The sequence below is a fragment of the Diceros bicornis genome, chromosome 17 (assembly GCF_020826845.1).
Source record: "Diceros bicornis minor isolate mBicDic1 chromosome 17, mDicBic1.mat.cur, whole genome shotgun sequence".
NCBI lineage: Eukaryota > Metazoa > Chordata > Mammalia > Perissodactyla > Rhinocerotidae > Diceros > Diceros bicornis.
The window spans coordinates 21,368,456-21,396,280 of NC_080756.1; the positions used below are offsets into that span (position 1 = coordinate 21,368,456).

A 27,825-nucleotide genomic window follows, 5' to 3' on the forward strand; every position below is an offset into this window, starting at 1 on the left:
CGAAAATTAATTTTAAAGCAGGCATAAATATTAAGGTAAAACAATAAAGATTGTAGATAAAGAAACAGGAGAATTTCTTCGTGACCTTCAGATAGGCAATGATTCTTAAAAGGACAAGAATAATAAATCCACTAAACATAAAAGAAAAAATTGATGAATTTGGTTTCAAAACAATTAAGAACATCTGTTATAAAAATAAACATTAAGAGAATAAATAAATAAAAATTCAGTTTTGACTGGTTACCCTATAGTTGATCTTGCAACCTTAAACTGCCAATATTAGACCAACAAGGCAAGACAAATCTGGAACATTCTGTTGTTTATTGAGGATTATAAAGCTTCTGAATATTTTTTGTTTGTTTATTTGTTTGCCATTTAAGTGGGGATTTTTTTCATTTTTGGTTTTTTTTTTTTTAATTGCAATTGAGAAATGGCTCCACTTGAGGTTCCTCAATGACCAGGAGAGTAAGAAAGGCCATAATTAGAGCAAAACTCATGAAAAATGAGTTTGTAAAAGAGGCCTAAGAAAGGTATTAAATGACATTAAATATATCTGGAAATTTTTTTTTAACATTGCCTCATTTTCCTCTAGCAAGATGAAGCATGTCTGCAAAAACTACTTTTGTTTTTTATTTTCCTTTGCCGCTCATCCTAAACCCCAGTTCCCTCTTCTTCTTCTTCTTTTTTAAATTGAAATGTAATTGACATATAACATTTTATTAGTTTCAGGTTACAATATAATGATTTGATATTTGTATGGATTGTGAAATGACGACCACAATAAGCCTACTTAATATCCATTACCACACACAGTGACAGATTTTTTTCCTTGTGATAAGATCTTTTAAGTTCTATTCTCTTGGCAATTTTCAAATATAAAATACAGTATATTTAACTTTAACTATAGTCACCATGCTGTACATTACATCCCCAGGACTTATTTTATAACAGGAATTTGTGTCTTTTGACCACCTTCACCCGTTTTACCCACCTCACCTCTGCCTCCGGCAACCACCAACCTGTTCTCTGTATCTGTGAGTTTGGGTTTTTTTTTTTTTTTTTTTTTTTTGTGAGGAAGACCAGCCCTGAGCTAACATCTCATGCCAATCCTCCTCTTTTTTGCTGAGGAAGACTGGCCCTGGGCTAACATCCGTGCCCATCTTCTTCCTCTACTTTATATGGGATGCTGCCACAGCATGGCTTAACAAGCGATGCATGGTGTGCGCCCAGGGTTCCGAACCTGCAAACCCCAGGCCGTCGCAGCGGAGCGGGCACACTTAACCACTTGTGCCACCTGGCTGGCCCCGGGTTTTTTTCTTTTTTAGATTTCACCTCTAAGTAAGATCATAGAGATAATATGGTATTTGTCTTTCTCTGTCTGACTTATTTCACATAGCAAAATGCCCTCAAGGTCCATCAATGTTGTTGTAAATGGTGAGATTTCCTTCTTTTTATGGCTGAATAATATTCCTATATACATGTATATATATACATGTATATATATACCACATTTTCTTTATCCATTCATACACTGAGGGACGCTTAGGTTGCTTCCATTCTTGACTATTGTAAATAATGCTGCAATGAGCATGGAGGTGCATATAGCTTTTTGAGTTAGTGCTTTTGTTTCCTTTGGGTAACTACCCAGAAGTGGAATTGTAGGATCGTTTGGTTCTATTCTTAGTTTTTTGAGGAATTTCTATACTGTTTTTCATAGCGGCTGCACAAATTTACATTCCCACCAACAATGCACAAAGGTTCTCTTTTCTCCACATTCTCCTCAATATTTTTTATTTCTTGTCTTTTTGATAACAGCCATTTTACCAGGTGTGAGGTGATATATCTCATTGTGGTTTTGATTTGCATTTCCCTGATGGTTAGTGATGTTGCGCACCTTTTCATATTCCTGTAGGCCATCTGTATGTCTTCCTCGGAAAAATGTCTATTCAGATCTTCTACCCCTTTTTCAATTGGATTGTTTTTTTGGTTTTTTTTTTGCTATTGAGTTGTATGAGTTTATATATTTTGGATATTAACCCCTTATCAGATATGTGACCTGCAAATATTTTCTCCCACTCAGTAGGTTATCTTTTCATTTTGTTGATGGTTTCTTTTGCTGTGCAGAAGCTTTTTAATTTGATGTAGTCCAACTTGTTTATTTTGCTTTTGTTGCTTTCGCTTTTGGTGTCAAATCCAAAAAATCACCGCTAAGACTGATGTCAAGGAGCTTACCGCCTGTTTTCTTCTAAAGACTTTCATGGCTTCTGGTCTTACACTGAAGTCTTTTTTTCCATTTTGAGTTGATTTTTATGTATGGTATAAGATAGTGGTCCAGTTTCATTCTTTTGCATGTGGCTGTCCAGTTTTCCCAGCACCATTTATTGAAGAGACTGTCCTTTCCCCATTGTATATTCTTGGCTCCTTTGTCATAAGTTAATTGATCGTATTTGCATGGGTTTATTTCTGGGCTCTGTATTCTGTTCCATTGATCTATGTGTCTGTGGAAATTTTTGTTCCCTTACTGCCCCCTTTCCCATAATAACAGTAAATAAGATAATTTTAAATATAAATTAAATATTCAAAGCCACATTAAAATGGATTTGTATCTTTTAGAAAGATACAGGTTCTTGTAGCAAACCTAAGGAATGGCCTTAGAAGCAACGAACACAGCAGCCCTTAAACATTCACCAGTTGATGTTTGACTAAAAAATGCCCACAAAAGTGGTCTCAGGACTCCTTACAGATAAGAACAAAACCAGGTGATTAGTCTAGGGTATAGTTCTTAGCCTGTGTTCTACAGATGAATGCACTCACACCTTTAGAAGAATGGGTGAGAAAATATAAGGGGACAGAAGAACAAGAAGATTTCCTGGTCACAAAATAAACATTATGTGAGAAATTAAAGATTGTAGATTGCAGAGTCTCCTTGTAACTTCTCAAACTGAAAATTTGGTCACCCATCCATGTAGACCCATGTATGCCCACGTATGCAGAAAGGATGAAGAATTCCCTCTAAATAGAAGTGTGTGTGCGTCTGTGTCTGTGTCTCTGCAGAAAGCTGGAGCAAGTTATTATTTACATCAATAAAGGGGATCAATTTCAATTTATTTCAGTTTTTCTGTTTGTGGTAATAGTTAAGAACAAGGTCTCTAGATTCCAAGCTGCCATGTAATATAGGTTGTTGAGCAATTTTTTAACCTGTTTTCACCTCAGGTTTTCATCTACATAATGGAATTGATCAAACTTACCTTATACTTAGTAACAAACAACGTCAGCAATTAATGGAATGGTGAATGTATTTAACTAAGTCCTGAGACAAATTAAAATTTCCAAACAAGTTTGATATTATTACTTGCCTCATATTAATGAAATGATTTTCTAAATTTAGGGAAAATATGATCGTAAAAAAATTTGAGCAAATTTTATTACATAAACGTTAATATTTCTATATTTCAAACAAGAAACCTCATAAATGAGAAGACATTCCAAGAAAGTCTACCAGTTGGAATGAGCTGTGATAGACCACGTTTAACATAAGATATGTGTTCATTATATGAGTTAAATGGATAAGAAAATAACCAACAGCAATACATCAATGAGCAAAATAGATGAACAAGCTAGTTAGAAAAAGTAAAAGATAATTACTAAAAAAATATGTAATATTGTACACAATCTGTAGCAGTACCAATTTACCCATCATACAGTAAAATATTTTGAAAGCAATATATCTAATACAGGTTACAGTGATGAGTTAGAGGGATTTGCACATATTGGTGGCATCATAGTAAAGTGATAAGCAAAATATTTTGCAAAATAATATGTTGAAGCTTAACACATGTCATATGAGTTGATCTATTAATTCCAATTCTTAGCATAATTAGAAAAAAAAAAGGCTTTTTTCTAAGATGTTTAATACATTGTTATTTTTAAAATTGTCAGTTTTGTGCTACCTTGAATTGTATTCTAATAAATGTGCAGAAATAAATTTTAGTAGTGTAAGATTGAAATATTTTCAATGATGGGAAATGGCTAAGCACACTTTGAAATATATGCTTAAGAGATTATTAAAACAAAACTGATATTTATAAAAGCTTTGCATTAACATGAAAAGTACTTAGAATATAAGTAAAAATTACAATCTGGATATAAAATTGTACATGTTGTATGTTTTATTGAGTATAAAGATGCAAAATAATATAAAATATGTCAGTGAGGGGCCGGCCCCGTGGCTTAGCGGTTAAGTGCGCGCGCTCCGCTGCTGGCGGCCCGGGTTCAGATCCCGGGTGCATGGTTGCGCGCACCGACGCACCACTTCCCCGGCCATGCTGAGGCCACGTTCCACATACAGCAACTAGAAGAATGTGCAACTATGACATACAATTATCTACTGGGGCCTTGGGGGGAAAATAAATAAATAAAAATAATAAATAAATAAATAAATAAATAAATAAATAAATAAAATATGTCAGTGAGATTTTTTTCTGCTGAGTTGGAATTAATAATAGGGCTCACAGGGTTATAGAAGCAAAGTTTCTCCATTTTAAATGGAACTGCCAGCAACTGTAGCCAGACACTTTTCTCCTGGGCTTACTAACAGGTGGTAGAATAGATTAGCTACTGGAACCACTGCCCCAACACATACTTGACAGCACATAAAAGAAATTCTGGAGGAGAGGAGAGGATTGGGAAGGATCCACAAAGGAAAGGTAGAGGCCACCGAATATGTCCTATTTTTCAGTTCTGTCCAGAACCTAACCTATATCTACTTATTTGGAAAGAGTATCACACATTCCTTTCCTCCCAAATCCCAATTTTGAGCCTTATGATTGAATTCTGAAGAGAACTTCAGCCCTTCAGCTGCAGACCCAGTTGTCACTGGTCAAGTGATTACCTCAGATCCACTGTTAAATTAAGGCACCCAGGGATTCTGCATTGCCCTGGTACTTCTTTTTTTTTGCTTCCATTTTCCTGAAAGTGTCTCCTCCCTGAGAGTGTGGGGCCTTCTTAAATCTGGAAAATGGGAACAAGCAGGTCTGCTATGCTACTCTGGGAGTGGAATGCTCCATAGGCCGTAGGGCCCAGCTTAACCTCCCCATAAGAGCAAACGTTTGAGAAGGCTTCAACCCCATTATGGTGACTCACTCATTACTCTTCCTTCAACTCTAACCAGAACTCATTACTGATGCCTCATTACAAGTTTTCTCCTCCAAAGATTCAGGCACTACCTACTTAAAAAAAAAAAACTATGACCTTCAGCACTTTTGCAAAATTCAACTACAAATAATGATAGACAATTTACCCCATCAATCTTAGTGAATATACATGAGAAGAAATGAAAATAATGTATTTAACCCATTCATTTGCCTCTGAATGATATTGAACTGAATGATCCACTCTATAACAACTCTGTGCTTCTTTCTAGGCATTCTTTTTTTTGCCAAATTTGACATCATGAGCAGTCATAAAGTTCTCCTCAATGTCAACTCTTGCTACATGCATTTCTTTTCCAATTACCCATCATCCTCTCTCTATTCTGCCACACAAAACATTGTAAATACTTTTCCAGTGTTCTTTTCAGAGCTGTCTTCACCTCCTTGTTCTTCAGACTGTAAATGAGGGGATTCAGCATGGGAGTGACTACTGTATATTGCACAGAGAAGATCAGTTCCATGGGGGAACCTGAATTTGGCATGAGATAGCAGAGAAACCCTGAGCCGTAGTACAATGTCACTGCAGTGAGGTGGGAGGAGCATGTGGAGAAAGTCTTGCTTCTGCCTGAGGTGGATCTGATGCTCAGGATGGTGGCGATAATGCGGGCATAGGATAAGAAGACCAGAAGGAAGGTTCCCAGCTCATGTAGAAGAGTGGAGCGGAGCAAGACAATGAGGTTTCTGGAAATGTCAGAGCAGGACAGAGGGAGGTGAGAGGGCATCTCACAGCCGTAGTGGGGATGATTTTGGCCTTGCAGAAGATCATGTTCATAGCTAGGAAGATGTTAATGAGTGCGTCCAGAAAGCCCAGTCCCCATGAGCCCCACACAAGCTGCATATACAGCTGTTTAGTCATGATCTGTCCATAGAGCAGTGGGTGGCAGATAGCGACATAGCGGTCATAGGCCATCACTGAGAGCAGACAGGCTTCAGTCCCTGCAGCAACACACACAAAGAAGGCCTGAGCCAAGAAGCCCTCTACTGATATTGTTTTCCTTTGTGACAGAAGATTCTCCAACATCTTGGGCACAGTGACTGAAGAGAAGCAGATATCAACAAAAGAGAGGTGACTCAGAAAGAAGTACATGGGTGTGTGGTGGTGGGAATCAGCCCTGATCACCAGCAGCAGCATCAGGTTTCCCATTATGGTCAGGAGGTAAATCTCCAGGAACAGCACAAAGAGCAGAGCCTCGACGTGGGGGTCAGTAGACAGCCCGAGGAGGATGAACTCCGTGATGGTGCTGTGGTTCCCCAAGGCCATTTACAAAGGTCTTCACTGGAAATAATAAAAAAAGGCATGGGATCCAAAGGTCTATTGTCTTCCAAGGAATTTTCTCATTGCATTGATTCTCTTTTCACATCGCTACCATTCAGTAAACATTTTTTGCTTTCTATTATGACCTAGGTTTTGTGTCAACCGCTTAAAATAAAAAGATGATTAAGATGTGGTACCTGCTCTTAATACTGTCCATTGAAGTACATGGATATAAAGACAAAATATAACTGTAATTAATACAATGGGAGCTCAAATTGTGATTTAGTGAGAGTCAATATTGACACTACATTGAGTGAATTTGACAAAATTTTTAAGAAAGTGTGTAATTGCTCTTGGAAATGTGTTTCTGACAAATATTTAGTTTGCATGAACAATGTGTTCAAAGGTTGAGGACTGAGAAAAATCAAGCCATATTTGTTAAAACATGAGTAGTTCTGAAAAGCTGATGCCTAGAAAACATATGGGCATCAGAAATCAGTGGCTGAACATGTGGGCTCTGCCATCAGACTAAGTTCAAATCCCAGCTCTGTTGGTAATTAGTTATATGACTTTCTATGAGATACATTAACCTCTTTCCCTTAATTTCCTTATGTATAAATGCAGATAATAACAGTACCACACAAAGTTTTTAGTATTAAATGTGAGATTATATATAAAGTTCTTCTAAAGCACCTGCACTTAACTATGTATTATTATTATTATTTTATCTGAAATTGTAAGTCTAGGCAAAAATCACCTGAATTCTCACATAGGGTGAAGCACTATCAAAGACCAAATTTGTTGCTGCTAATGCTGCTTTTGTTGTTGTTACTTTATATGCCTTTAGCAAGAGAGGTGTAAGAAAATCATGTTGAAATCATTCACGGTAGCTGCCCTCCTCTGCTCATAATCCAAGCTGGAAGGCAAATTAGAAGTTTAGAATTATGTTGGAGTGGAGCCTGTCTCCACTTCGCTGTTACCTTGGATGCTTTCACTCAGAAAAGAGGGCATGTAATTCTTGCAATAGGTACAGCTACAAGACTGCAGAGATGACAAGCGTGAAAGAAAGTGGTTGGGACTCAATGTAGACCCCTGGGCCTGCCCTGAAGAGCATTACTAGGATGCATGTGTATCCTAGGACAAGCCAGAATCTCTAGAAAAGTAAGCAAGGAGAATACCTGAAAGGCTATTCTCATGCCAGGGAATACTTGAATGGGTATCCTGGCTCTAGCAGCAAGAGAGAAGACTCTGCCCAGTACTACACATTCTGGACCATGCTTTCGGACAGTATAGGAAACAAGTTTGGGAATTCATCCTGTAGGACAGTGAGAGTTTGACACAGAGCTCCCAGTTCCTGTGAGAAGAAGCCACTGCTGCTAATCCCTGCCCCACAGGAGAAGGCTCCACCCACTAACTTTTCTCTGCTCGTACTCAGAGGCCTGTTTCAAACAGGAATAGAACATTCAATCCTTTAATGTATTCCTCGGTTGCACGGGTATTTAGATTAACTTTCTGACTTTCACCTTGAGACATCATCCTCAGTCTTCATATCCCAAATTTCCCCTTCATGGCCAGATGGTGCTCATGTCCCTCAACTCTGGTTCTCATAAGTCTTCAGGTCTGGATTATAATATTGCTCCATTTCCTACAACGCTGGCTGTTTATCAGGACTTCCAGCTTTGGCCTTTTACCCTAAAGTCTGACCTTGGGTCACCCATAGGACCCATTTTGGTGATGCAGTCAATTTCCTGGTCCTGGCCATTCCTGGTAAGTCCAAAGCCCAGCCAAGGTTGGGTTCTGATTCCTTACTTACTAACTCCTTAGCCATAAACACAGCCTCAAAATTCTTGCCACAGCCCGAACACACATTACCTGTATATCCTGTCCAGTAAGGTAATCTCTCCAATTTGGCTTCAAGATTTCATTTAGATTCATCTACTAAGAAGGACGATGACCTGGAGAAAGTGGCTTCCAAGTCTTTCATCATGGTAGAATTTATAAAATCCTATTGATGATGACATGTTTTACTGAATTCTACACAAATAAATTTAAATAGCCATAGGGCAGTTTCTTTTTTCAAAGGGTCTTTGGTTTTTCTTGTTGTTCTTTAGTTTTCCTTGTTTTTAATATCATGTCTCAGTCACACATAGTATTATTTGGGTTTAACCAGTCCACCAAGATGCTATATTTAGGCAGTTGCAGGTTGGTTTGATTCCTGGCCCTCGGCAGCCCAGGGCATGGTGAGGGCAACAGCTTTTATACTCTATAGTCACAGCCTAAAGTCACATTCAGTAGTAAAGAAAGTTTTTCAACATTGATTTTTATAAGGATGAGAGAGGATCTCTTAGGTGTCGCCTTTGGAACAACTGGGTGATGCAACAACCTATAATCATTAAGTCTAAACTCTTCTGAGTCTAGTGGGAGTTGAAAATAGAGGGAGTTGCCAAAGGGGTATTTGCCTGGCTCCCCAAGCAGGAAAGGAATAGTTTTCAATTGATATTCTAAGGGATACATCTTCTCTCTGAAACTTCTCAGGCAACATCAATTCCAGTTATACTTGCTGTATAGAAATAATTTGTTGATCAAACAAGTAAAAAGCCAAAAAGATCAACAAGCATAGAAATTGCCTAAACTATCTGTTGAAATCCATTTCTTTGTAAATCTATTCAGATTTCTGCACAGGAATCTTTTACAGTTTGAGCGCCCCAATTTGGGAGTATTTAGGGAAGCGTTTGTTTAATAAGTTTATTGAAATCTTAAGTACAAATAGATGATGATATAACTCAAAATTTCCATTTATTTATTTGCAATGAGCTACAGGTTTCAGTCAAACCAGGCCGTTCCGGCATAATTTTTTTTCATCACTCTTACTTGTCAATTAAATAAGTATAAAAGAAACACAATTGTGTGGATCCATAGAAGAGGTTCACCACAATGATGTGGGAGGAGCAAGTGGCAAAGGCCTCGCTTCCGCCTGTAGTGAAGCTGATGTTCTGGATGGTAGAGACAATGTGGGCATAGGAAGAGATGATTGGGAAGAAGGTCCCAATCGCTTGTAGAAGGCTGGGGCAGAGCAGGACTGTGAGGGTGGCAGAGACATGAGAGCAGGACAGAAGGAAGAGAGAGGGCACCTCACAGCTGTAGTGGCTGATGGTATGGTTCTCATAGAGTCCAAGTTGGCAGCTAAGAGGATGTTTATACGTGTGTTCAAAAAACCCAAGCCCCATGAGCCCCACACAAACTGCACACACAGTGGTTTCCTCATCATTTGTCCATAGAGCAGAGGGTGGCGGATGACAGGATCATGGTCATAGGCCATCATGGAGAGCAGAAAGCCCTCAGTCCCTGCAGGGATAAACGCAAAGAAGCCTTATGCCAGACAGCCCCTTCCTGAAATAGATTGTGTCCCAGAAAGAAGGTCTTTCAGCATCTTGGACATGGTGACTGAAGATAAACAAAGATCCAGGAAAGGGAAGTGACTCAGGAAGAAGTATATGAGTGTGTGGAGGTGAGAATCAACTTTATCAGCAGCAGTATCATCAGATTCCCCATTATTATCAACAGGTAAATATCCAGGAACTACACAAAGAGCCGAGCTTGAAAGTGGGGGTCAGCAGAGAGTCCAAGGAAGGTAAATTCTGTGATGGTGCTGTGTTTCCCGAAGTCCCTTTACAAAGGCCTCTCCCTAGAAATAATATGAGAAGGCATAGCAGCAAAGTTCTACTATCACCAAGAAATTTTCTCATTGCAATGATTCTTTTTTAATATCACTATTATTCAGCAAAGATTTTTGCTTTCTACTAAGGCATAGACTTTGTGTCAGTCACTTGGAACATAGGGATAATTGAGATATGGTCCAAGCTCTTCAAATGCTCCCATGCATGGTGACATCAGCAACATAATGTTTTAAGACGTTTCTCCTTTTAATCTCCCCACTTTAATCAATGAATTAGACATCCATGTGCAAACAAGATCATCTTTGGGGGGGTTTTCAGACTTTTCACCTTCCTCCAGGGGACCCAAAGGAGTCTTACCAGCTAGTGCAGCAGGCAGGAGGTAGGAAAACCTCCATATGGGTTGTGGAATCAGTAGAGACAGGGACACTGCCTGTATGCCTCTTGCTGATCCTGGGCAAGAATTGAGTGAGTGCTGAATTGGGCAGGCACTTACCCATGAGAAAGAACTTGTAGAATTCCATCCCTCCCAAAGGGAGAATCCAGCACACCATTGGAGAAAAAGAGAAGAGAAAAAATGTATGAGTTTGTTCACGGTGGATGTGAGTCTGTTCACAGTGCAGGCAGTAAGAGAAACTTTCTTGGCACTCCCCAAGAAGGCGCTGAAGGGGCTGATTGATATTGCGGAGGTGACGTCTCCCTTGGGCAAAGAGGAGAGCGGTGAAAGACAGCCCAGCTATTCCAGCTCGGCTGGACGCAGGTGAATAAATCCATTTCTCTCCACCAGCACCTGCAGTACTAAGGCGGAAGCTCTGCAATTAGGGAGAGGGAGGTTATAGAGAAAGAGGCAGACAAGAATTTCAAATGGCCTTAAAGAGATTGTGCTCATCAGAAAGCCACCCACCTACCTCTGGGAGTGCTACCCTGAGATTTCCCTACTGGGTCTGTGGGAGTCACAAATTCACTAAGTGTTAGACCCAAACCTCCCCCCACTCTGTTGCTGGCTCCTTGGGCATGCTCCCTAGTGTGTCTGCCAGAGTGAGCTCTGGTAGACAAGGAGCACCCTCAGAATATAGGCCATGGTTGGTGAGCAAGGGAGAAACCACACATTTGAGCTATAGCACCACTTTCTGGAATACAAAAGAGAGGTTTCTAATAACCAGCCTGGTGAATTTTAAGAACCATGTCAGATACAAAATCTTAGTTAAGGAGGTATCTGCTACTTCAAATGTGAAAGCAGAAGCACATAGCTACAAACAGTATGAAAAATCAAGGAAATATGGCATCACAAAAAGAAAATGACAATTCTCCAGCAACTGAACTCAAAGCCATGGAATATTGCAATCTAACTAATAAAGAAAAACTGTCATGAAGGAAGTCAACAAGCTATAAGAAAACTCAAAAAGACAATTCATTGGAATCAGGAATAACATTAATGAACAGAAGGGATTCTTTACTAAAGAGACTGAGATTTTAAAAAAGAACCAAATAGAAATTCTGGAGCTGAGGGCTCAAAATATGAGATGAAGAATACAGTAGACAGCATTTATAGCAGGGCAGACCAGAAAGAAGAAAGAATAAGTGACTTGGAATATAGAAATAATATAGTTAGAAGAGGAGAGGGAACTAAGATTTTAAAAGAGTGAAGAAAGCATACAAGAGCTATCAGATCCCACCAGAAAGGAAATATCCAAATAATTGGGGTTCCAGAAGGAGAAGAGAAGGAGAATTGTGCAGAGAGTTTACTTAAAGTAATAAAAGCTGAGAACTTCCCAAACCAAACCTTGGACATACAAGTCCATGAAGCTAATAGAACACTCTATTATCTCAATGCAAAAAGACCTTCTTCAAGACACATTATAATGAAATGGTCAAAAATTAATGACAAAGAAAGAATCTTAAAGGCAGGCAGAGAAAAAAGGAAAGTAACCTACAAAGGAATCCCCATTAGGTTATCAGCAAATTTCACAGCAGGAATTCTACAGCCCAGGAGAGAGCGGAACAACATATTCAAATTGTTGAAAGATAAAAATTGCCAGTTGAGAATACTTTGTCTGGCAAACTTATCCTTCAGCTATGAAGGAGAAATAAAGGTTTTCTTGACAAACAAAAGCTGAAGGAGTTCACCACCACTACACCTGTCTTGCAAGAAATGCTGAAATGAGTTATTCAAGATGAAATGAAAAGACACTAATTAGGGACATGAAAACATATGAAAGGACATAACACACTGGTAAAGGTGAAAAATAGTCAGAATTAGAAAAAGATAATGCTATATTAGGATGGTGTGTTAATCACACAACTAAAGTATAAAAATTAAAGGAAAAGAATATTAAAAATAATTATGGCTACTATAAATTGCTAATGAATATACGATACAAGAAGAGGTAAATTGTAACATCAATAATATAAAAGGGAGGAGTAAAAGGGTGAAGCCTTTATAGGAATTCAACCATAAGTTGCTATCAGCCTAAAATGGACTGTTTTAACTATGTTTTATTTAATTCTCAAGGTAACAAGAAAGCAAAAACCTAGAGCAGATTGACAAAAGACAAAGAAAGGGGGAACACAGTATACTACCATGGAAACTAACCAGAGTTCAAACTTATGCAGAGACAGAGGGAAAAAGAAACAATGGAAATACAAAACAGTCAGAATGCAATTAATAAGATGGCATTAGAAAGTCCTTATATATCAATAATGGTGTAAATATAAGTGGATGGAATTCACCAATCAAAAGGCACAGTGTCTGGATGGATTAAAAACAACAGACCCAAGCATATGCTGCCTACAGGAGACCCATTTTCAGATTTAAGGACACACATAGAGTCAAAGTAAAGGGATAGAAAAAGATATTCTACACAAGTGGAAGCCAAAAGAAAGCAGGAGGTAGCTATATTTACATCAGAAAAAATAGACTTTAGGCCAAAAAAAGCAACAAAAGACAAGGAAGGTCATTATATGATGATAAGGGGATCAACTCCTCTAGAAAATATAACAATTGTGAATACATACACACTCAACATCGGCTCACCTAAATGTATTAAGCAAATACTAACAGATCTGAAGAGAGAAATAGGAAACAATATAATAACAGTAGGGCCTTCAATACCCCACTTTCAACAATGGATAGGTCATCCAGGGAGAAAATCAACATGGAAATGATGTACTTGAACCATACATTAGACCAAATGCACCTAACAGATATTTATAGAACATTCAATCCCACAGCGGCACAATACACATTCTTCTGAAATGGACCCAGAACTTTTTCAGGATAGATCATATGATAGGACACAAAAATTGGCTGAAAGAAATCAAAGACGACATAAATAAATGGAAGAATATCCATGTTCATCAATTGAAACAGTTAATATTGTTCAAATGTCTATGCTACCCAAAGCTATCTATAGATTCAATGCAACCCATATCAAAATTCCAATGGCATTTTTCACAGAAATAGAACAAACAGTACTAAACTTTGTATGGAACCACAAAAGACTCTGAATAACCAAAGAAATCCTGAGAATGAAGAACAGCACCAGAGGCATCACACTTCCTGATTTCAAACTATACTACAAAAGTATAGTAATTAAAACAGTATAGGACTGGCAAAAAATAGACACATAGACCAATGGAATAGAATAGAGAGACTAGAATTAAACGCCCACATAAATGGTCAACTAATATTTGGTAAGGGACTCAGGAACATCCAGTGGAGAAAAGATAATCTCTTCAACAAATAGTGTTGGGAGACTGGATAACCACATATAGAAGAAAGAAATTGGACCCCTGTCCTACACCACTCACAAAAATTAACTCAAAATGGATCAAAGACTTAAACATAAGACCTGAAACCATAAAAATCCTAGAAGAAAACATAAAGAAGCTCTTGACATTGGCCTTGGCAGTGATTTTTTTATACGACACCAAAAGCACAAGAAGAAAAGAAAAAATCAAAAAGTGAGTCAACATCAAACTTAAAAGCTTCTGCACAGCAAAAGAAACAATCAACAAAATGAAAAGGCAATTGACAACGGAGAAAAATTTTGCAACCATGTATTGGATAGGTGGTTAATATCCAAAATATATAAAGAACTCATACAACTCAATAACAAAAAGGAATCTGATACAAAAATGGGCAATGACCTAAATAGACATTTTTCAAAGAAGACATTCAAATGGCCACCAGGTATGTGAAAAGTTGCTCAATATTGCTTTTGCAGGGAAATGCAAATCAAAACCACAATGAGATATCACCTGACACCTTTAACAATGGCTATCATCCAGAAGACAAGTGATAAACTTTGGCAAGGATGTGGTGAAAAGAGAATGCTTGTGCACTGTTGGTGGGATTGTCAACTGGTTTAGCCACTATGGAGAACAATATAGAGGTTCCTCAAAGAGTTAAAAACAGAACTACCATACCATCCAGCAATTCCACTTCTGGGTATTTATTCAAAGGAAATGAAAACGGGGTATACAAGAGACATATGCACTCCCTTGTTTATAGTAGCATTATTCACGATAGTCAAGACAGGGAAACAACCTAAGTGTCTATCAATGGATGAATGGATAAAGAAAATGTGGTGTATATATATACAACGGAATACTATTCAACCACTAGAAAAAAGGAAATTCTGCCATTTGCAACAACATGGATGGACCTTGAGGACATTATGCTAAGTGAGATAAGTCAAACAGAGAAAGACAAATACCATATGATATTTCTTATATGTGGAATCTTAAAAAACCTGAAATTGTAAAAGCAGAAAGTAAAATGGTGCTTACCAGAGGCTGGGGGGCAGCGGAATGGGAGAGATGTTGTTTAAGGTTACATACTTGCAACTAGTAGATAACTAAGTCCTGGAGACGTAATACGCAGTACAGTGATTATAGACAACAAAACTGTATTATAAACATCAAACTTGCAAGAAAAGTTCCCACTCCATTGAAGAATGTGGATATGAAGAGAAGGACTTAAAAACAGTGTAATTAGTGCAATGGGAGCACAAATTGTAATTTAACTAGGGTTAGTAATGATATTACATTGAGGAAACTTATGCGAAGTTTTTAAGAAAGTATAAGATTGCTCTTGGAAAATATGTTTTTGAGAAACATCTATTTTGCATGAACAATGCATTCAAAGACTCAGGATTGAGAAAAATCAAGCTAAGTTTGTTAAAACACGGGTAGTTCTGAACAGCTGATGCCTAGGGAATAAGTGGGTGTCATAGAGCAGGGGCTAAACATGTGGGCTCCTGTGTCAGACTCAGTTCAAATCCCAGGTCTACCACTAATTAGCTGTATGACTTTGTACAAGATACATGAAGGTCTGTGTCTCATATCTTTGTGTATAAAATGCAGATAGTAAAAGCACCAAAGAGAATTTTTAAATTAAATATGTAATTATGTATAAATACCTTCAAAAGTGCCTACTCCTAAATATCTGTTATTATTATTATTATTTGAGATTGTAAGTCTAGAAAATGTCACCTAAATTCTCACATAGGGTGAAACACTATCGAAGACCAAAGTTGTTGCTGCTAGTACTGTCTTTGTTGTTATTATGTTATATGCCTTTATCAAGAGAGGTGTAAGAAAATCACACTGAAATCATTCACAGTAGCTGCCCTCCTCTGCTCACGGTCCAAGTTAGAAGGCAAATTGGATGTTTAGAAATATTTGTAGTGGAGCCTGTCTTCGCTTTGCTGTTACTGTAGGTGCTTTCACTCAGAAAGGAGGGCAGGTAATTCCTGCAATAGGCAGAGCTTCAAGACTGCAGAGATGACAAGGGGGAAAAAGAGTGGTTGGGACTCAGTGTAGACCCTTGGGCCTGCCCTGAAGAGCGTTACTAGGATGGATGTGTATCCCAGAACAGGCCAAAATCTCTAGAAAGGTAAGCAAGATGAATGCCTGAAAGAATTTCATGCCGAGAAATACTTGAATGTGTATGCTAGCTGTAACTTCCAGGATTCATTGTGGTGCCCTAGCTTGATTCCCAATCTTGGCTAATTCATAGTTGCTTGGTACCTGATAATGCAAAGTCCAGCCCAGACTTAATTACCCAGCAAGTGTGACTCCTGAGCCCTTACTTATCAGTTCTATATCCATGATTCCATTCTCAAAGACTTTCCCATAACCCAAATCCTGATGACCTGAATAAAGATTATGTGAGAAAATGAAGTTTCTAGATTGCAGAGCCCCCTTGTAGCCTCTTAAACTGAAAATGGTCATCCATGCATGTAGAACCATATACGCCCATACATGCATGAAGGATGATGAGTTCCCTCTGAATAGGGGTGTGTGTGTGTGTGTGTCTGCAGAAAGCTGGAGCAAGTTATTATTTACATAAATAAATGGCATTAATTTATTTCGGTTTTTCTGTTTGTGATGATAGTTAAGAATAAGGCCTGTAGAATTCAAGCTGCCATTTAATATAGGTTGCTGAGGATTTTTTTAAGGTCTTTTCACCTCAGTGTTTCATCTACATAATGGGATTGATCAAACTTACCTCATACATAGTAATAAACAATGTCAGCAATTAATGGAATGGTGGATGTAAAATATTTAACTAAGTCCTGGACAAATTAAAATTTCCAAACATGTTTGATATAATTACTTGCCTCATATTAATGAAATTATTTTCTAAATTTAGGGAAAATATGATCTACATAAGAAAATTTCAGCAAATTTGATTACATAAACATTAATATTTCTGTATCAAACAAGAAACCTCATAAATGAGAAGAGATTCCAAGAAAGTCTACAAGTTGGAATCAGCTATGATAGGACACATTCACTATATTATGTCATTATAGCAGTTAATTTGATAAGAAAACAATCAACTGCAACGTATCAATGGGCAAAATAGATGAACAAACTAGTTAGATCAAAGACAATTAGTAAACAAATATGTAATATTGTTGCTGTCAGTAGTGCCATCTGTAGTAGTACCAATTTACCTATCAGACAAGTAAAATATTTTGAAAGCAGTATATCTAATATGGGTTATAGTGGTGAGTTAGAGGGATTTGCACATATTAGTGGCATCATAGTAAAGTGATAAGTGAAATATTTTCCAAAACAATCTGCTGAAATATGTTATGAAACTTAACAAATATCATATGCATTGATCTATTATTTCCAATTCTCACAATAATTATAAATACCAAAAAACTTTTTTATAAGATATTTAATACATTGTAATTTTAAAAACTCTCAGTTTTGTGCTACCTTGAACTGCATTATTCTAATGTGGAGAAATAAATTATAGTAGTGTAATAATAAAATATATTCAATTATGGGAAATTGCTAAGAACACTTTAAAATACATGCTTAAGGGATTATTAGAGTAATTAAAACTGATATTTATAAAAGATTTTCATTAACACAAAAAGTACTTAGAATGTAAATAAAAGTAGAAATCTAGATATAAAATTGTACATGTTGTATGTTTTATTAAGCGTAAAGATGCAAAATAATATAATATAAAATATGTCAATGGGAATTTTCCTGCTGAGTTGGAATTAGTAATAGGGCTCCCAGTGGAACTGAAGTTAAATTTCCTCACTTTATTTTATTTTATTTTTTTTGTGAGGAATATTAGCCCTGAGCTAACATCCGATGCCAATCCTCCTCTTTTTGCTGAGGAATATTGGCCCTGGGCTAACATCCGTGCCCATCTTCCTCTACTTTATATGGGATGCCACCACAGCATGGCTTGACAAGCTTTGTGTCGGTGCGTGCCTGGGATCTGAACCTGTGAACCCTGGGCTGCTGGAGCGGAGCTCGCGCACTTAACCGCTACACCACTGGGCCAGCCCAAGTTTCCTCATTTTAAATGCAACTACCAACAACTGTAGCAGGCACTTTTCTTACTAACAGGTGGTAGAATAGATCTGCTACTGGAACCACTGCCCCAACATACACTTAACAACACATAAAAGAAATTCTAGAGGAGTAGAGAGGGGAGAGGGAGTCTTGATGCTTTCTCTCTGTGGGGAAATAGTGGTTTATCCATCTACTTTTGATGGATAAACATTTCCTTGCCTTCTTGTGGGGGAGAGAAGAGTGATACCCCTCCCTGAAGCCAAGTAAAAGGGACACCAAGAAAACTACTTATACGTATAGGAATTTGTAAAAGCAGGAAACATGGAAATCATTTCTCTGTAGGTACACTTTTGATAATCTAAATTCTATTTCTTTAAAATTAGAAAATGTTGGCTCATGTTAAAGATTATGATCTACTTAACCTTTTGTTTTGAATATAGCAAAACATTAACAGGGAACAATAAATGCCTTATTATGTCCATTCCATACTGTCACACTTGCTGTCGATAGAGAAATACCTTACTGTTCAGAAATAAATATAGAGCACGTGCTAATTGATCTATATTTTCCTACTGTGTAATATGTATATGAATGAATATGTATATGAATAATACAAATATGAACAAAAGTAGCAAAAATGGAAGCAATGAATTTCAAAATGTATATTAGATGAACTTTATATTAAAGATGGTCTATCAATATATATATTAAAATTATGATCTCAAGGCAAAAATATTTTTGGACCAATTGATTAATCTTAAATTCCCCAAAGACAAAAGAGGAAAATATCTCCAAATACTGAAGAGTCTCAACTATTGTTCTTTTATACTAATTTGAAATGTTTTTAGCATAGAGTCTAAAAGAATGTATTAATTTACAAATTTGTCTTTAAGAAAAGGACATTTAGGAAAATTAGCTTTCAGTAAATTGTTACTACTCATCTGGGTAGCTATGAAAATGCAAGATTCCTGCAGGGAGGAAACGTGGCTTGGACACTTAGGTGCGAGCAGGGGAATCAAGGATTGGGAAAGATCCACAAAGGAAAGGCAGAGGTCATCGAACATGTCCTATTTTTCAATTCCGTCCAGAACCTAACCTATATCTACTTATTTGGAAAGATTGTCACACATTCCTTTCCTCCAAAGTCTCAATTTTAAGCCTTATGGTGGAATTCTGAATTCTGAAGAGAACTTCAGCTCTTCCGCTGTACATCCAGATTGTCACTGGTCAAGTGATTACCTCAGATCCGTTGTTAAATTAGGGCACCCAGCAGTTCTGCATTGCCCTGGTACTCCTGTTCTTTCATGTCCTGTTTTCCTAAGAGTGTGCCACTACCTGAGGCTGGGGGCCCTTTTTAAACCCAGAAAATGGGAACAAGCAGGTCTGCTATGCTTCCCTGTAAGAGCAAACATTTGGGAAGTCTTCAGTCCCGTTAACGGTGACTTACCCATTTCTCTTCCCGCAACTCTAACCAGAACCCATTACTGACGCCTTTGTGAACTCACTATGACTTTTCTCCTCCAAAGATTCAGGTACTTATTTACTTAGAAAGACTAAGATCTTCAGCACTTTTCCAAAATTCAACTACAAGTAATGATAATTTACCCCATATCAACCTTAACATATATATACATGAGAAGAAATGAAAATAATATATTTAAACCATTCCTTTGCCTCTGAAGGTATTGAACTGAATGATCCACTCTGTAATAGCTCTGTGCTTCTTTCTAGGCTTTTTTTTTTTTTTTTTTTTTGCCAAATTGACTTCATGAGCAGTCAGATCATTCTTAATGTCAACTCCCTCAATGTCTTGCCACACGCATTTCCTTTCCAATTACCCATCATCCGCTTTTTTTATTCTGCCACTAAAAACATTGTAAGTACTTTTCCAGTGTTCTTTTCAGAGCTGCCTTTACCTCCTTGTTCTTCAGACTGTAGATGAGAGGATTCAACATGGGAGTAACCACACTGTACTGCACAGAGAAGATCAACTCCAGGGAGGATCCTGAGGTCGGTATGAGATAGCGGAGAAGACCGGAGCCATAGAACATGATCACTGTGGTGAGGTGAGAGGAGCAGGTGGAAAAAGCTTTGCTCCTGCTGGAGGTGGAGGTAATGTTCAGGATGGTGGAGAAAATGCAGGCATAAGAGAAGAAGATTGAGAGGGAAGTTACAAGTCCATGTGGGATGATTGAGCAAAGCATGACAATGAGGTTGGTGGAGACATCAGAGCAAGACAGAGAGAAGAGAGAGGGTAGCTCACAGCTGTAATGTGGGATGGTATGAGAATGACAGAAGTCCATTTTCATTGCCAGAGGGACATTGATGAGTGCATCCAGAAATCCCAGTCCCCATGAGCCCCACACAAGCTGCATACACCGCTGTTTACTTATCATCTGGCTATAGAGCAGAGGGTGGCAGATGGCAGCATAGCGGTCATAGGCCATCACTGAGAGCAGAAAGTCCTCAGTCCCTGCAGTGATGAACATAAAGAAGACCTGAGCCAGGCAGCCCTCTACTGAGATGGTTTTCCTCTGAGACAGGAGGTTCTCCAGCATCTTGGGTACAGTGACTGAAGAGAAGCAGAGATCCAAGAAAGAGAGGTGACTCAGGAAGAAGTACATGGGGGTATGGAGGTGAAAATCAACCCTGATCACCAGCAGCATTGTCAGATTCCCCATGAGGGTCAGGAGGTAAATCCCCAGGAAGACCACAAAGAGCAGAGCCTCAATGTGGGGGTTGACAGACAGTCCGAGGAGGATGAACTCCGTGATGGTGCTGTGGTTCCCAAAGGCCACTTGAAAAGACTGATCTCTAAAAATGATATAGAAAAACGTGGCAGTGAATTTTCTATTATCCTGCAACCCATTTTCACATTGCATTGATTCTCTTTTAATATAACAATCATCCAGAAATTATGGGCCAGGTTTTGCGTCAGTCACTTAGAACATAAATATGGATATTATGCCTATAATTTAAAAAGTCATAGCTCAAAGAAGAACACAGAAACAAAGACAAGAAATTAAATCACGTGTGAGTAAGCAGAATGGGAGCTCAAAGACTGATTTATACAAAAAGTCACTAATGTCATCATATTGAAGTTATTTGAGCAAAACTTATGATTTTTCTATGGAGTCATGGACCAGAAGCACATTTAGACTGAGGTAGCTGTGTAGCCGGAGGATCAGGATTGAGAAGTAGTGAGGCATGTTTGGTGAAACATGGGTATTTCTTAATAGCTAGAGCTTAGAGTATAGGTAGGCAAATGTTGTTGTGACCAAGGATGTAGGCGTTTGCATAAGACAGAATCACATCCCAGCTCCATCCTGTGCATGTTATGTAACTGTCCTGGACTTCTGCTTCCTTGCTGAAAAATCGGATAACAATATATTATTCTGTTAGGGTTGTTACGAGAATTAAATATGATAACATATGTAAAGTGCATTTTAAAAATCTGTGCAGTATTACTTAATATAATAATCATCATTGTTATCTGAGATTATAATTGTAGCCTAAAACAAATAATATCCTCATGCAGGATAATCCTCTATCAGAGTTAAAAGTGTTCTTTCCCTTACTGTTCCTGTTTCTTACTGAAAGGGTGTAATAAATTCATTTTGAAATCACTAAAGATAGATGCTCTTCTTTTCCCATTTACCAACTGAAAGGCAGTTTGGCATTTGGAATCACATTGAAGCGTCCAAGGATTAAATACCTTGAAGTTACTGAAGGAGATGTTTCTCAGAAGGAAAGGGCAGCCAGACTTGAGAAACAACAGGGGAAAGAGAAGGTGGACCCCTGGCCCCCTCCTGAAATGGCTTTCTGGGATGCATGTGTATTCCGTGAAGGGCTACACCTTCAGGCAAATAAGGAAGAGGTGATTTAAAGGAGTACCATGCCAGTGTCCATGGCATGGACCACTCATTCTGGCAGAGTAGGAAAGAGGTAAATTTGCGGAAGAATTTCAGAAGTCCAGTTCATGAACCTAGAATTTTGAGAGCTTGCCAGGACACCTAAATTATTCTGGAATCACCAGCAGAGGCTGTTTCCTGTCCTATAAGAAGATATCCTTACTAAATAACTTTTCTTTGCCCATTCTAAGAAGGCTTCTTAAAGAGGGAAATAGAGCATTCAGTCCTGTGTATCTCGGTTGTGCATATATTTGGATTTATCCTTTGACCTTCATCCTTAGACACTTTTCTCAACAGTCCAGTACCAAGGTCTTTACGTATCCCTTGACTTTGGTTTTACCCAAATACTCGGGTCTGATGTATAAAAATACTCTGCCTATTTGAACACTGGATGTTGTCCATCGGTTCTAGCTTTGTTCTGATGAGCTAGAATTGGACCTTGGGGTCACTTGCAGGGTTTATCACAATGGCAGAGTCTATTTCCTGTTTCTGGCCATTCCTTTGCTGCCCTGTTCCCAATAAATTCATAACCTGGCCAAGGGGAGCTTTGAGTCCTTATTTTTCATCTGATCAGCCATCAACACATCGCTTATTCCCTTCTCGGTACCGAAAGGTATGTTACCTGTACATCCTTTCCAAAAGACAACACGCTCCCCGATGCAGCTGCAGGGCTAGTGCTCGATTCAACTACTAAGAATGAAAATTATATGGAGAAAGTATTTTTTTTTTACACCTGGTTTTCTGACTGGGTTATAAAACTCTACTGATAATAAAATGTTTTCTTGTGTTCTTTACTATTAAAGTGAAATAGCTACAGGGCGGTTCTTTCTTTCAAATGGCCTAAATCACCATCAACTTGGTGCTTCTTCATTTGTTCCTCTGTTTGTCTAAATACCTTGTCTCAGCCATATAGAGAATACTTTGGTCTAACTAATTCTCAGAGCAGCTGCGTTTAGGGAGCTTGAGGGTTGATTCTCAGGCGTCAGTAGCCCAGAGGATGCCTGAAGCAATGCCAGTTATTCCCTGCACTCAGAACTTGAAGTAAGACTTTGCAGTCAAGAGTACCAGTGGGGTTTCCTTAAGTGCGGCATTTGGAACTTCTAGGTTGAAGCAATGACTACAACAATTAAATGTGAACTCTTGTTAAGGAAGTTTATAGGAGACAGAGAAGGCAATGGGTATTCAACTGTTTTCCTTCTGAAAAAGAAATATTTTTTCAGTTGACACTCTAAGGCAATTTCACCTAGGTAAATTTGCAGTGTACACGTGAGTTGAAGATAAAATGAGTAAAACATTGTAATAAATTTAAAGGAAAGAAATCCAATAACCAGTCATTTGCCTACACTGTCCAGTAAACTTTATCAGGTGTGACAAATCCATATATACTCAAGCCACACAATGGCTATATAACAATTTTTATGCTTAGTGATTAAGATTTCATTTAAAGAAGCATTTAGTTATTGAATGTATCATGTATTGAATCATAATAGATTATTATGATAAATCATAATTTCCACTTATTTATTTATGATGTGCTGTAATGCTTAATAGTGATTTTAAGCATTTAAGCACAAGCTAGGATGCTTACTGGTGATTTTTGTTTCCTCTCTGTCAATTTCTTAAATAAGCATAAAAAATAGAATTGTAAGGAAATTAGAATACTCAAGTCCATTTTAGAACACTGTCTTTGCAGGAAATCTACGTGGATATTAAAATTATTTTATTTATACTGGTTTTTATCATAAAATTACTGTTAGATATGTGAAATATTTATTCATACAGATATACAATCATATAATATTTATATCCCTGTCGCATTTCCTGGGACCCACTTGAGTTCATGTGGATAGTAATTGATTCCCAGCTCAAGTACCTGCATCTTTTGTTTCTACAACAAAGGACGGCCTCTAGAATTACAGGATCTTGTTACAAGCACACATACTCAACCCGGAAGTCTAGGGAGTTAATGATCGTGGGGATCACCCTTAACTAATAGAAAATGGAAACCAGTGGATAAATGCCCTAGCTTCTCTCCCTTCTGGTGGAAGTTTTTGAAGTGTGTTCCAAATGGTTTCTCTGAGGATCCCCACTGGGATTGAGCTCCAGTTTCCCACTATAAAAACATACCCATTAATACATCATTTATTGGTTTTTCTCTTTCTTGTTTCATGCCTCCCATTTCCTTACTTGTGCTACTTTGAATCATCTCCAAAATACTCTTTCAGTACCCAAATCCATGTCTCATTGTCTGCTTTTGGGAGAATGCATAAGAAGGCAGTTGGTACCAGATGTAGTTCTAGAGAATAGTGGGAATCTGGTATTGCAAGCCTTGCCAGTTAAGTGGCAACAGGGATTTTTCTAGGGGTAAGTAGATTGGAGATAACTTCTGTAACATCCAATTACTAAGATTCTTATCTGTGATGGATTTGAATGATGTACACATGGAAGGAAAAGTACTAGTTCATGTTATAGCTGTAGCAATTAAAAAATATGTAGATAATAATAATTATAAACATCATGGAGAGCCAAGCATTTGTTACTTGGCTTAGCAGCCTTGATATAGAGTGTATATTTTCAATTCAGTCAGCTATCAACTTGGGTCACACTGTAAATCCAAAAATATTATATGGAAGCATTACAGAAACCTTCGTCTCCTGGTACAGAAGAGGAGACTGCTGAAAACAAGGCCCGAGATTTGATCTTAAGGTGGCTGAGCCATAAAGAAATCTAAATACGCAGCTCTGGAAGGTCTCCTATGCTTAAGTCAAGGCCTTGACAGAGAAGGGATTGAGTCGTGAAGTCAGGAATATGAATATTTGGGTGGACATGTTTGAGAACCCTGAACCCACAATTACTTATACCTTCAGGCCTCCAGAAGTAGTCCATACCTTTTTTTGCATGTGTGAGGAAGATTAGCCCTGAGCCAAAATCTGTCGCCAATCCTCCTCTTTTGGCTGAGGAAGATTGGCCCTGGGCTAACATCTGTCACCAATCCTCCTCTTTGGCCCAGGAAGATTGGCCCTGGGCTAACATCCATGCCCATCTTCCTCTACTTTATATGGGATGCGACCACAGCATTGCTTGACAAGTGGTGTGTTGGTCTGCTTCTGAGATCGAACGTGCGAACCCCAGGCCACTGAAGCAGAGTGCACGAATGTAACCACTACACCACCGGGCCGGCCTGGTGCACGTCTTTAACAAGGGGGAATCATATTAAATCACTGAACGTTGTCTTGGACAAAAATATTTCAAAGTGGGCTCTGTGGAGCCATGGACCTATCCAGCAGTAATTTAATACAGTTGATTAAATGTCTTTAATAAAGGAGAACTCCTTATTAAAGTCCATCACTCTCACATTACCTGGATGAGAAGGCCCTACTTGAAGAACATGCCTCACAAGATGATGTGTGTCCTCTTTAAGATCTTCCCTAACTTCCCCTCATTGCCTCTAGACCAATAACATGGATCAGATCTCAAAATTGTCTAAGTAGCAAAGTACGGCACCCTTGTAGGAAAAAAATATCTTATTCATTGGAAGAGCAGCAGGATACAGTTAATACATACTAGTGGAATATGGGGAACACACGTGGGGATGTATCTTGAGGGTGTCATGTGTGCGAAGGGTAATTTATTTAAATGCACTGTCTCATAATTTAGAATTTTATGGCCTGGCAAGGACATAATGGAAGCATCCACACAATGGAGTAAGTTAGGTGGAGTTGCCAGAACTGCCTTGCAGGGTATCGAGGGAGAGAAAAAGAAGTGTGTATGTTAAGTGCATTGAGTATTTAAGACTAGGATATCCATCACCTGACTATGTTCTCCAGGAGACCCTCCCTTTGCTAAAGCTCTAAAGAAGTCATTACTGAGAAAAGTAGTAGAACCATTGAGAACCTCAGGAGAGTCTGTCCTTTGTAGACCAGGTTTGATGATAGCAGATGTTGCAAGGGAACTGTGTTCCTTATTGCCAATGGAGATGAGATTCTGGAATAACAAAGGCCAGATGCCTGCCTTTAACAGTGAAGTGTAAGGTGAACACAATTACTGTGAGGGGGACCAAGGCCATAGTGGCAACCAAGTGTTTTGACCTGCAAGTATCTCTACTGACGTATAACTGACCACAGTGTTTCTAGGAGGACATTAGATAGGCAGTCAGTGAAGTATTTCTTTACTAATAATGACAACCAAACAAGATCAGGAACAGATGAGCAGAAGGCTTATGTCAGCAGCCACAAAAAAAACACACAATCCCATGTTAAGTTTCCAGATGTGAACTGGAATCCATCTATTTAAGTGGAAGCTAGGTGTCCTTGAGGAAGGTCCCATAGTCACATAAAGTATATTTAATAAATATTACCCCAATTCTTCTTCCAAATTGTCCTCTGACAATTTATCAGAGTAACTGTACACTGAAGAAAGCAAAATATCTAGATCTTTTGAGGGTTGTTGTGTACAGGGTCTAAGCTGAACCCTGACACCTGGGACATGAAACACCATCAAGTCCTCATGTCATAATGGGAGTATATGCAGACTAGACAATAAATGTTGTACTGGTCCAAAAAATTCAAAGTGGGTCCTATGGGTCCATGGACATATCCAGCAGTGATTTCCTTGATCTCTTAAAGAGTAATTGAGATGGATGTACTCAGGAGCTGGCAAATTTCTCACGTTGCTTCTCTGACCTATGGTATTAAGCTTTTATAGTAGGAATGGCCAAAGAGGGGCTCTTTAACCTGACCTCCTTCCAACTTTAGCTGAGATAGTAAATCAGAACTAACATATCATTCTGCTGGAATTTCAGTGATTAATGCGACACTCAAAGACTCACAGAATACAGAAGGGTGCAAAGATTGTCTCCTTCTTATCTCATTTAATTCACTGGCATTGCCCCTGACACGGTGGCAGTACACTATATAAACTTAATTAAGGGTTAGCTCTAACTAGAGTTGTTCAACCAACTGGATGTCTTTACTAAAACCTATCGCCACAGTCTTTGGCACTTAATGTGAGCCTGTTGATCTGGAAAATGTATTTTTTAAACCCCCATCAAAAAAGAAGAACAAAAGCAATTTACATTTTGTAGGAAGGACAGAATTTCACTCCACTCTCCTTGATCCAGGGTGTGCTAACTCTCCCTTTCTCTGTCATAAGAGACCTTGGTCTTCTTGACATCCTGTAGGGCATCAAACTGGACTGCTATATTCATGATTTCATGGCAATTGGACCTGGTGAACAGGAAGTGGCATGTTCTCTGGAGAAATATTTTATGTTTGAAAAGTAGCTCCTAGCATACTATTGAACTCTAAGAGAGATTGAGCAATTTATCATTAAACATCAAGTAATTATGCATCTGGAGCTGCCCATAATGTGCTGGATATTTTCCGATCCTACAAGTCAAAAGTGTGGGCAGGCGTAAGCAATAATATTAAGTATAATGGAAATGGCATGTTCAGAATTGGGCTTGTGCTGCAGGGCACAAGTAAGTTACATGGGCAGGTTGTCTCATGACAATCACCACTATTGCACCAATATCTCACCTTCAGCTCATACCTATGGCTTCGTGGGAGGTTCCCTATGACCAGGTAATGGAGGAAGAGAAATCCCAATCTCAATTCATGAATAGGTTTGCTAAGTATGTTAGTACAAGCTTTAAAAGCCTGATGATATGCTACATTTCCACTCAGGGGTAGCCTTGAAATATAGTGAGGAGAGAGCCTCCCAATAGGCAGAACTCTCGATGGTGCACTTAGGACGTATGAACTCTCAGGCAGTGGAAAAGAGCTTAGCTGAATGGTCAGAGGCTGAGAAAGAGAGAGAATAGAAGATGGAACAAAGAGGTCTTAGGGAAAGGAAAATGGATGAATGTATAAGTGTTCATTAGATGTGTAGGTCTTGGTTTTTTATATCATTGCCCACCAGAGAGCATCCACTGCTGAACCAGA

The 27,825-nt window shown here is 38.4% G+C and overlaps 2 protein-coding genes and 1 pseudogene across 2 annotated transcripts; all 3 read right to left on the minus strand.

Moving 5' to 3' along the window:
• Positions 1-5,479: 5,479 nt before the first annotated feature.
• Positions 5,480-6,471, minus strand: LOC131415546 (olfactory receptor 8S1-like). Its single transcript, XM_058557394.1, is given in 2 exon segments — positions 5,480-5,952; positions 5,955-6,471. Coding segments are annotated over 2 exon segments (990 nt in total).
• Positions 6,472-9,332: 2,861 nt separating this feature from the next.
• Positions 9,333-16,662, minus strand: LOC131415547 (olfactory receptor 8S1-like; annotated as a pseudogene).
• Positions 16,663-19,837: 3,175 nt separating this feature from the next.
• On the minus strand, positions 19,838-20,764 carry LOC131415742 (olfactory receptor 8S1-like). The gene has a single exon (XM_058557563.1). It carries the CDS (start codon positions 20,651-20,653, stop codon positions 19,838-19,840), a length of 816 nt encoding a protein of 271 aa, XP_058413546.1. The 5' UTR covers positions 20,654-20,764.
• Between the last annotated feature and the right edge of the window lie 7,061 nt (positions 20,765-27,825).